This window comes from Octopus sinensis, linkage group LG19, assembly GCF_006345805.1.
Source record: "Octopus sinensis linkage group LG19, ASM634580v1, whole genome shotgun sequence".
In the NCBI taxonomy this organism is placed as follows: Eukaryota; Metazoa; Mollusca; class Cephalopoda; order Octopoda; family Octopodidae; genus Octopus; species Octopus sinensis.
The window spans coordinates 49,286,793-49,299,080 of record NC_043015.1 but is presented as its reverse complement, the minus strand read 5'-3'; the positions used below and the strand labels follow the sequence as shown (position 1 = coordinate 49,299,080).

At 39.0% G+C, this 12,288-nt stretch overlaps 1 protein-coding gene across 1 annotated transcript in view; it reads left to right on the top strand.

Annotated features, from left to right (window-relative positions):
* LOC115222298 (Na(+)/H(+) exchanger beta) overlaps window positions 1-12,288 on the top strand; it is a 193,616-nt gene that overhangs the window by 102,428 nt on the left and 78,900 nt on the right. Inside the window, exons 8-10 of the mRNA XM_029792474.2 lie at window positions 2,308-2,420; window positions 4,417-4,492; window positions 8,136-8,206. Coding sequence (XP_029648334.1) covers window positions 2,308-2,420; window positions 4,417-4,492; window positions 8,136-8,206 — 260 coding nt within the window. The remainder of the gene's footprint in view (window positions 1-2,307; window positions 2,421-4,416; window positions 4,493-8,135; window positions 8,207-12,288) is intronic.

Below are 12,288 nucleotides of genomic sequence, written 5' to 3'. Positions count from 1 at the left end.
ACAGACAAATGGATTAAGTCAATTATATCGATCCCAGTGCAAAACTGGTACTTTATTTATCGACCCTGAGAGGAAGAAAGGCAAAGTCAACCTTGGCGGAATTTGAACTCGGAACGTAACGACAGACGAAATACAGCTATGCATTTCGCCCGGTGTGCTAACGTTTCTGCCAGATAGATGGATAGGTGCAGGTGTGACTGTGTAGTGAGAAGCTAGCATGCCGGGCAAAATACTTTGTGGTATTTCATCCACCACTGCGTTCTGAGTTCAAATTCCGCCATGGTCGACTTTGTTTTTCATCCTTTCGGGGTCGATAAATTAAGTACCAGTTACGTACTGGGGTCGATGTAATCAACTTAATCCGTTTGTCTGTCCTTGTTTGTCCCCTCTATGTTTAGCCCCCTTCCCCTGTGGGCAATAAAGAAATAAGAAGCTTGCTTCCCAACCACATGGTCCCAGGTTCAGTTCCACTGTGTGGCACGTGTCTTCTACTTTAGCCCCAGGCCAACCAAAGCCATGGTGGGTGTATTTGGTAGGTGGAAACTGAAAAAAGCCCATTGTGTATGTGTGCGTGTGTATGTGTGCTTGTCCCCTGCCACCACTTGACAACCAGTGTTGGTGTGTTTACATCCCTGTAACTTAGCAGTTCAGCAAAAGCGACCTATAGAATAAGTACTAGGCTTTAAAAAAAAATATGTAGATTCATTTGACCGAAATTTTTTAAAGCGGTGCCCCAGCTTTGCCACAGTCTGAGACAAGTAAAAGATAAAATATAAAAGATGTATATGTGTGTAAAAAGCATCATCCGAATGTGGCTCGTGCCAGTGACCCCTGACTGGCTCCCATGCCAATGGCACGTAAAAAGCACTATCCAAATGTGATCAATACCAGGGCCACCTGGCTGGCTCCTGTGCCAGTGGCATGTAAAAAGCACCCGTTACACTCTCGGTGTGGTTGGCGTTAGGAAGGGCATCCAGCTTTGAAAACTTTGCCTGATCAGATTGGAGCCTGGTGCAGCCTTCTGGTTTGCCAGTCCTCAGTCAAACCATCCAACCCATGCCAGCATAGAAAATGGACATTAAACGATGATGACGATAATGATGATATATATACAGATACCAAGGTCCGATTAAACATTTAAAAAAGATTTTGGTGCCCTGATATGTAATTCAAAACAATAATAATCTGTAAAAAATTTTCAAACTGAGACAATAACAACAGAAATATGAACAATAATGGCGCAGGAGTGGCTGTGTGGTAAGTAGCTTGCTTACCAACCACTGGTTCTGGGTTCAGTCCCACTGCGTGACATCTTGTGCAAGTGTCTACTACTATAGCCTCGGGCCGACCAAAGCCTTGTAAGTGGATTTGGTAGACGGAAACTGAAAGAAGCCCGTCATATATATATACATATGTGTGTGTGTGAGTGTGTGTGGGTGTGTGTGTGTGTGTTTGTCTTCTTATAGATTGTCTTTTCGACTTGTAAATTATAACGTTTGATAAATAATATCTGGATAAAGTGGAATTATTTAATGGCATGTAAAAAACAAAAAAAAAACACATTAAAAGTTACTGAAAACTTTAAACCTGCAATTCCCAACTGGAGATCACAGGGCCACGTGTGGCTCTCAAGCATTCTTCCAGTAGCTTTAGATGGTTTTTCCCTCTATAAATATAATAATTCTTTCCTTAATTGACCTGTGCCTTGCTTTTTTGGTGTGGCTCCCTTAAAAAAATCCAGATTTTGGATCTGTCCTGGATATTAAAGGGTAGAGAACTACTACTTTAAACTCTTAAATCATGATATATGTCTTTGTCATTAACTACCCTAAAATAGGATATATCAGTCTTTGACATTAACTACCCTAAAATATGATATATCAGTCTTTGACATTAACTACCCTAAAATATGATATATCAGTCTTTGAGATTAACTATCCTAAAATATGATATATCAGTCTTTGACATTAACTGCCCTAAAATATGATATATCAGTCTTTGACATTAACTACCCTAAAATATGATATATCAGTCTTTGACATTAACTACCCTAAAATATGATATATCAGTCTTTGAGATTAACTATCCTAAAATATGATATATCAGTCTTTGACATTAACTGCCCTAAAATATGATATATCAGTCTTTGACATTAACTACCCTAATATATGATACATCAGTCTTTGACATTAACTACCCTAAAATATGAATTATCAGTTTTTGACATTAACTACGCAAAGTAATTTGAGATGAAATGAACTAATCGTTTTGTTTTTGTTTTGTTTTTCATAACTTTCTACTTTTGAGCTCTTTCACTTTGGGGATTATCACTTGCGCCAGAAATCACAGGAGTAGATTCCTTGCAGTTGACTGAATTCCTTGTGTTTGGTTCCATAATTGTGGCAGTAGATCCTGTGGCAGTAAGTTTTGTCTCTATTCCTACCACTTATACTCTTTGAGAAAAAGAACGCTAATTATCATAAAGCTGAGAGTGATTCTGGTAGATTGTTATCCAGGCGCAGGAGTGACTGTGTGGTAAGTAGCTTGCTTACCAACCACATGGTTCCGGGTTCAATCCCACTGTGTGGCACTTTGGGCAAGTGTCTTCTGCTATAGCCCCGGGCCGACCAATGCCTTGTGAGTGGATTTGGTAGACGGAAACTGAAAGAAGCCTGTCGTATATATGTATATATATATATGTGTGTGTGTGTGTATATGTTTGTGTGTCTGTGTTTGTCCCCCTAGCATTGCTTGACAACTGATGCTGGTGTGTTTACGTCCCCGTCACTTAGCGGTTCGGCAAAAGAGACCGATAGAATAAGTACTGGGCTTATCTAAACACATGATGATTTTCTTGTATTAAATACATATGAACCCTTCTAAATGTATGTTGGCTGTCTCGTTTTAAACATGTTTTCACCTAAACACATGGTTTTCTCTTATTAAACACATATGCACCCTTCTAAACATATATTTTAAGCACATGATCCCGTCTAAACTCATGGTGGTTTTCTCTTATTAAATACTTATACCCCTTTTAAACATGATGGCTGTTTCATTTTAAACATGTGTCCTCCTTAGTACTTATTCTATCAGTTTCTTTTGCTGAACTGCTACGTTACAGGGACGTAAACACACCAATTTCGGTTGTCAAGTGATGGTAGGGGTACAAACACACACACACACACATATATATATGAAGGGCTTCTCTCAGTTTCCGTCTACCAAATCCACCCACAAGGCTTTGGTCGGCCCGAGGCTTTAGTAGAAGACACTTGCCCAAGGTGCCATGCAGTGGAACTGAACCTAGAACCATGTTAGTTAGTTAGTTAGTTAGTTAATTTGGCTCAAAAGCAAATAGCAAGGCCATGTAGGGGGACATGGAGTTAAGTACAGGGTGGTGTTCATGTAAAGAGTTCAGGCCACTTGCGGTCCAGGGAGGCTTTGAACAAAGCGGTCGTCGGCATCTTCACCATCTCGTCTGGCAGCTTGTTCCACGGATCCGCAACCCGGACGGAGAAAGCTCCTTTCCTTCGATTGAGATGAAATCGTCGCAGGTAGAGCTTTTCAGAATGACCCCGCAGCCGACGCTCTGGAGCAGGAGTGAAGAACAGCTCTTTCGAGAGGTTACACTTTCCGCTTATGATGTTGTGGGTGAGAATGAGATCACCACGGCGGCGGCGTTTTTCAAGAGAATAAAGGTCGAGCGTCCTCAGCCTTTCTTCGTAGGACAAATTTTTGAGACCATGAACCATGCGGGTAGCCAGCTTCTGGACTCTTTCGAGATGCTGTATGTCTTTGAGGAGATAAGGAGAAGAGGCTTGAATCCCATACTCCAATATGGGTCGCACCATATTGTTGGGAAGCAAGCTTCTTAACCCACTACCATGCTTGTTTTTAATTGAAATTTATTTTTGAATCTTTTAAAACATAAATCCTTGTCAAATTCATATACAAATCCTTATGCCCACAGGCATATGGTGTAGTGGTTAAGCGCGCAGGCTACTAACCCCGAGATTCTGAGTTCAATTCCAAGCAATGACCTGAACAATAACAACAACAACAATAATAATGATAATAACAACATCGAAAAATACCTTAGGAATGAGAACCCAGGTTCGAAATTTCCCCAAGACACCTGAAGAAGGCTGGAGGGTATATCAGCCGAAACATTGTGTTAACAACAAATATCCATTGAATGTAAATAATGTAAATAATGTACATAATTCCTCATCTCTTAAATATAGAACTGCATTATTCCTATAATCCAGAAAATTCTATTCTTCATCTAATTGAAATTTAAAATACAACCAGTACTACTTCTATCTGACTTGAAATTTTTTAATTAATATCTCTCTCTCTCTCTCTCTCTCTCTCTCTCTCTCTCTCTCTTTCTCTCTCCCTTTCTCCCTTAAGGTGCTTGCTATCTTTAGCGAGGTTGGAGTGAACAGTAATCTATACATTTTGGTATTTGGAGAATCACTTCTAAACGGTAAGTATTCTTATTTTGATAAATTCTTCAACAGCAGTGGCATTTATTTTAATTATTTCTAAATTAATTGTAGTTATTAATTAATTAAATAAACATACAAAATTATGTACTTTGCTATTTTTTCACATCAGTTCTGAACTAGTGGAACTGATCTTTGATCAATGACATTCCAGCCATAGCTATCCCACCTTATTTTCAGGCATAATATATCTAGGACTACATTATTCAATGTTCCCCTCCTGTGTTTCACAACACCTTGGACAAGTGTCTTTTACTGTAGCCCTTAGCTGACCAATGCCTTATGAATGAATTTGGTGAATGGAAACTGTGCAGAAGCCTAACATATACACGCACACACACACATGCATATGTATATGTGTGTGTGCATGTGTGTGTCTTCGTGTTTGTCTCACATCCACCGCCTGACAGCTGATGTCGGTTTGCATCGCCCATAACTTAGCAGTTCAGCAACAGCAACTGATAGAATAAGTATCCGGTATAAAAATAAGAACTGGAGGTTGGGTTCACTTGTTTGACTAAACCCTTCATGATGGTGCTCCAGCATGGCCGCAGTCCAATGGCTGTAACAAGTAAAAGATAAAGATATCAATCATTCATTTTAAAGTCTTGAAAATATTCTTTTCTACTCTAGGCACAAGGCCTAAAATTTTTGGGGAGGGGGCTTATGAATTAGATCGACCCTAGAATGCAACTGGTACTTAACTTATTGACCCCAAAAGGATGAAAGGCAAAGTCGACCTCGGCAGAATTTGAACTCAGAGCGTTAAGACAGACAGACAAAATACTGCTAAGCATTTTGCCCAGCATGCTAACATTTCTGCCAGCTCGCCGCCTTTTGGAAATATATATTCTTTTCTACTCTAGATACAAGGCCTGAAGTTTTGGGGGAGGGGGCCAGTCGATTAGATCGACCCCAGTATGCAACTGGTACTTAATTTATTGACCCCGAAAGGATGAAAGGCAAAGTCGACCTCGGTGGAATTTGAACTCAGAATGTAGCGGCAGACGAAATACCTATTTCTTTACTACCCACAAGGAGCTAAACACAGGGAGGACAAACAAGGATAGACAAACGGATTAAGTCGATTATATCGACCCCAGTGTGTAACTGGTACTTAATTTATCGATCCCAAAAGGATGAAAGGCAAAGTCAACCTCAGCGGAATTTGAACTCAGAACGTAGCGGCAGATGAAATACCGCTTAGCATTTCGCCCGGCGTGCTAACGTTTCTGCCAGCTCGCTGCCTTAAAGTCTTGAAGATATTGGTAATGCTAATGAATTTCTTCACCATTCAAATCAGGTTTTGCCATTATCACTACACTGGGGAGTTAAGTTCAGCAAATGATATATGCACAGGGTATAACTGTATCAATATATTACAACTGATGTGTTTATTTATTCAAAATCTTCCTATGTCTTAGATCATTCTAAAGTTTGGCAAATATTGGCAACATAGTTTTGTTGAAGAAGTCTAATAAAATTGAAATATGTCTGCTGTTGTCATGACACCTACCGAAGATCAGATTCACTCCTGACTCTGCATATGTCCACATCCAATTTTTAATCAGTTTTACTGTCATAGTTATCTCCCTTGCCTATCTAAGCCGGAATTAATCCTTGACTAAATGATTTTTTCTTTCTCCTCTTCACTGTGGGAATAATTTTAACCCTCTCAGACCAGGACCCCTGTGTCTAATTTTACCCTCCACCTGGGCTCCTGAGCAAAAAAATATATAGTAAATTACATAATATATAATAACAAATATATAGGTGTAGGCATGGCTGTATGGTAAGGAGCTTGCTTCTAAGTACATGGTTCCAGGTTCAGTCCCACTGCGTGGTACCTTGGGCAAGCATCTTCTACTATAGACTTGGGCCAACCAAAGCCTTGTGAGTGGATTTGGTAGATGGAAACTGAAAGAAGCCTGTCATGTGTGTGTGTGTGTGTGTCTGTGTTTGTCCCCCACCACCACTTAACAACCGGTGTTGGTGTGTTTACATCCCCGTAACTTAGCAGTTCAGCTAAAGAGACAAATAGAATAAGTACTGGGCTTAAAAACTAAGCCCTGGGGTCTATCCATTTGATTAAGGATTCTTCAAGGTGGTGCCCCAGCATGGCCACAGTCTAATGACTGAAACAAGTAAAAGATGAAAGATAGTTACACACACATCTCAAGAGTAATGATTGCAAGTAAACTAATGAACAGAATCATGAAAAAAATTCAAGAAAGGCATAGGAGTGGCTGTGTGGTAAGTAGCTTGCTTACCAACCACATGGTTTCGGGTTCAGTCCCACTGCATGGCACCTTGGGCAAGTGTCTTCTACTATAGCCTTGGGCCAACCAAAGCCTTGTGAGTGGATTTGGTAGATGGAAACTGAAAGAACTGTCATATATGTGTATATATATGTATATGTGTGTATATGTCTGTGTGTCTGTGTTTGTCCCTCCAGCATCGCTTGACAACCGATACTGGTGTGTTTACGTCCCCGTAACTTAGCGGTTCGGCAAAAGAGACCGATAGAATAAGTACTGGACTTACAAAGAATAAGTCCTGGGGTCAATTTGCTCGACTAAAGGCGGTGCTCCAGCATGGCCACGGTCACATGACTGAAACAAGTAAAAGAGTAAAGAGAGAGAATAACAATAGTAGGATTTGCTTCTCAACTTCTGCTAGTATTCTGCCTTAGTATACCAGTCAACTCAGCATGATGAACCTCATTTGATGCATAAATAGCACTCTCACCATCTGTGTAAGGGTAAACTGATTGAAACTCTTGCTCACGTCTTGTCCAAAGAATAAATGGCACTCTCACCGTCTGTGTAAAGATAAACTGATTGAAATTCTTGCTCACTTCTTGTCCAAAGAATAAACATCTTCAGTAATTTTCTCAACGACAAGAGCCTAGTTCTTTCTCATTTACGAGACAAAGTACAGAGTTCATCACACACTCATTTCATTGCAAAATCATTGTCTTTATTTTATTAAAAACAAAAGTAAACACCAGCTGTGGAGGACACCATTAACAAATGAGTTATAAACACACTTGACTACAAAGCTGCAATGTGAACAGTCGTATAATTTTAGTATTTTAATTTATTTTTCTATGTTCATTACTGCTTTAATGGGAATCTGGTAGAGATTATATTTAGGTTATTTCTGCTGTAGCAGGAATATGGCATGACAGGGTTAGGTTGTTAAGTAATTAAGACTTGTTAGGGTTTGCTACATTAGATATCTTAGTAACTGTTAAAATATTTGTTACAACAGGTTTAGACAATAAGGCGGCGAGCTGGCAGAAACGTTAGCCCGCCGGGCGAAATGCTTAGCGGTATTTCATCTGCCGTTACGTTCTGAGTTCAAATTCCGCCGAGGTCGACTTTGCCTTTCATCCTTTCGGGGTCGATAAATTAAGTACCAGTTATGCACTGGAGTCGATGTAATTGACTTAATCCGTTTGTCTGTCCTTGTTTGTCCCCTCTATGTTTAGCCCCTTGTGGGCAATAAAGAAACAGGTTTAGATAAGGGCATGACTGAAATCCTGAAGTCCTTCTAGTAACAGCTCAAGACACCAACTTGTCTCTTCCATGTACCATATATCTCCACAATTATGTCTTGCAGATGGTGTGTCAGTTGTTCTCTACAGTGTGATGCAAGCCTATAACCAAATGGATAGTATTGGTTCGCTAGAGGTGAGTACAGCGGAGGCACAGGTGTAGATGTGTGGTAAAATGTCTGCTTCAGTTCATGCTAGTCACAAGGCCAAACATCCCTGGAAGTTTCATCCGAATCCATCCAGTGGTTCTTGAGATACCTTGTCCACAGACAAACTAACACGACCGAAAACAACACCTCTGCCTTCGCTAAGACAGAGGTAATAATGATAATTCGTTCTATGATAGGTACAAGGCTTATCATAGCATCAACCCCAGTATTCAACTGGTACTTATTTGATCAACCCCAAAAGGTTGAAAGACCTTGTCGACCTTGGCAGAATTTGAACTCAGAACATAAAGACGAGTAAAATCTGCTAAGCTTTTTAACCTCTGTGCTAACAATTCTGTCAATCCATTGCCTTAATAATGATGATAATAATGCTTTCCACTATATTTTGGAGAGAGGGACTAGTCGGTTACCACAACCCCAGTATATGACAGGTAATTATTTCATCAAACCCAGAAGTATGACAGGTAAAGCTGATCTCAGCAGAATTTGAACCCAGAACATTAAGACAGACAAGATGCTGCCAAACATTTTGTCTGGTATGTTAACAATTCTGCCACCTTGCTGCCTTAATAAGGATGATGGTGGTGGTGGTGGTGGTGGTGGTGGTGGCCCTTTCCACCATAGGCTCAAGGCCTGATATTTGGTGGGAGAGAGCTAGTCGATTAGATCGACCCCAGTGTTTCACTGGTACTTATTTCATCGACCCCAAAAGGATGAAAGGCAAAGTCGACCTCGGCAGAATTTGAACTCAGAACATAAGGATGCACGAAATACTGCTAAGCATTTCACCCGACATGTCTGCCACCTTGCTGCCTTAATAATAATAATGGTAATAATAATAATAATATTTCTTTTGAATTTTGGTGTAAGGCCTGCAATTTGGGGGTAGGAGACTAGTTGATGACATCAATGCCAGTGCTTGACCGGACCTTAATTTATCATCACTAGAAGCATGCAAGTTATAGTTTAGCTCAGCAGAGTTTGAACTTAGAACATAAAACCAGAAAAAATTCTATTCATCATTTTGCCCAGCATGCTCATAATTCTGCCAGTTTGCCACATTATTATCATTATCATCATTATTATTATTATTATTATTATTATTATTATTATTATTATTATTATTATTATCATTATTATTATTATTATTATATTATTATTATTATTATTATTATTATCATCATCATTATTATTGTTATTATTATTATTATTATTATTATTATCATTATTATTATTATTATTTTATTATTATTATTATTATTATCATTATTATTATTATTATTATTATTATTATTATCATCATCATTATTATTGTTATTATTATTATCATTATTATTATTATTATTGCTTCCGCCTTAGCGAAGGCAGAGGTATTGTTTCCGATTGCATTTGTTTATTTGTCCGTGGACAAGATATCTCAAGAACCGCTGGATGGATTTGGATGAAACTTTCAGAGATGTTTGGCCTCAAGGCTGGCATGAACTGATTAGGTTTTGGGATCGATCCAGTACTGGACAAGGATTCTGGCTTTATTTATTTTTCCAGATTTTTTACTTAATTTTTGAGAGCGGTCGGGTTCATTTTTAGTATTCTTGTTTGTGAGAGCAGTCGAGTTTCATGATGATCATCATCATCATTGTCGTTGTTTAACGTCCGCTTTCCATGCTGGCATGGGTTGGACAGTTTGACTGAGGACTGGTGAGCCAGAAGGCTGCACCAGACTCAATCTGATTTGGCAAAGTTTCTACACTTGGATGTTTTTCCTAATGCCAACCACTCCAAGATTGTAGTGGGTGCTTTTACATGTCACCGGCACGAGGGCCAGTCATGCAGTTCTGACAACGACCATGCTCAAAAGATGTTTTTTATGTTCTACCTGCATGGGAACCAGTGCGGCGGCACTGGCAATGAACACGCTCAAATGTTGTTTTTTATGTGCCGGTAAGGTGACGCTGGCAACGATCACGCTCAAATGTTTTTTTTTTACATGCCACCAGCACGGGAGCCAACCTGTGGTCCTGGCAATGAGCATACTCGGATGTGCTTTTAACGTTCCACTGGCACGAGTGCCAATCAGGTGGTACTGTCATCGGCCACATCACCGCAGATATTCTCATTTTAAAAATCATCTCTGGCTAATCATTGAGAGGATGTTGGTGCTGCCTTGGTGGAGGTTTGCACTCTCTAAGTGCTCTTGTTATTCTTATAATTATTATCATTATTATTAATATTATTATTATTATTATTATTATTATTATTATTATTATTATTATTCAAGCTGGCAAAATCGTTAGCACACTGGACAAAATGCTTGAGTTCAAATTCCACCAACGTTGACTCTGCCTTTCATCCTTTCAGGGTCAATAAAATGAGTACCAGTTACACATTGGAGTCGATGTAATGGACTAGACCCCTCCCCCCAAAATTTCAGGCCTTGTGCCGATAGTAGAAAGGATTATTATTATTATTATTATTATTATTATTATTATTATGTTTTTCCTTCTTTCTTCAAATTTTCTTCCGTTTCTCGCGGAGTGTTTTCCATACACATAGGGCAGAGAAGCTCATTATTATATTGTTGTTATTATTATTATTATTATTATTATTATTATTATTATTATTATTGCTTCCGCCTTAGCGAAGGCAGAGGTATTGTTTCCGATTGCATTTGTTTATTTGTCCGTGGACTAGATATCTCAAGAACCGCTTGATGGATTCGAATGAAACTTTCAGAGATGTTTGGCCTCATGGCTGGCATGAACTGATTAGGTTTTGGGATCGATCCAGTACTGGACAAGGATTCTGGCTTTATTTATTTTTCCAGATTTTTTACTTAATTTTTGAGAGCGGTCGGGTTCATTTTTAGTATTCTTGTTTGTGAGAGCAGTCGAGTTTCATGATGATCATCATCATCATTGTCATTGTTTAACATCCACTTTCTATGCTGGCATGGGTTGGACAGTTTGACTGAGGACTGGTGAGCCAGAAAGCTCAATCTGATTTGGCAAAGTTTCTACACTTGGATGTTTTTCCTAATGCCAACCACTCCAAGATTGTAGTGGGTGCTTTTACATGTCACCGGCACGAGGGCCAGTCATGCGGTTCTGACAACGACCATGTTCAAAAGGTGTTTTTTATGTTCTACCTGCATGTGAACAAGTCTGGCGGCACTGGCAATGAACACGCGCAAATGTTGTTTTTTATGTGCCGGTAAGGTGACGCTGGCAACGATCACGCTCAAATGTTTTTTTTTTACATGCCACCAGCACGGGAGCCAACCTGTGGTCCTGGCAATGAGCATACTCGGATGTGCTTTTAACGTTCCACTGGCACGAGTGCCAATCAGGCGGTACTGTCATCGGCCACATCACCGCAGATATTCTCATTTTAAAAATCATCTCTGGCTAATCATTGAGAGGATGTTGGTGCTGCCTTGGCGGAGGTTTGCACTCTCTAAGTGCTCTTGATATTCTTATAATTATTATCATTATTATTATTATTATTATTATTATTATTATTATTATTATTATTATTATTATTATTATTCAAGCTGGCAAAATCCTTAGCACACTGGACAAAATACTTGAGTTCAAATTCCACCAACGTTGACTCTGCCTTTCATCCTTTCAGGGTCAATAAAATGGGTACCAGTTACACATTGGAGTCGATGTAATGGACTAGACCCCTCCCCCAAAACTTTCAGGCCTTGTGCCAATAGTAGAAAGGATTATTATTATTATTATTATGTTTTTTCCTTCTTTTTTCAAATTTTCCTCCGTTTCTCGTGGAGTGTTTTCCATACACCTAGGGCAGAGAAGCTCATTATTATATTGTTGTTGTTATTATTATTATTATTATTATTATTATTATTATTATTATTATTATTATCATCATCATCATTATTATTATTATTATTATTATTATTATCATTATTATTATTATTTATTATTTATTATTATTATCATTGTTATCATAGCTGGCCTGTGGTCACTCCTTGTAGTCATGGCAACAGTCTATTATTATTATTATTTAGAGGAAGGAGGGGGCA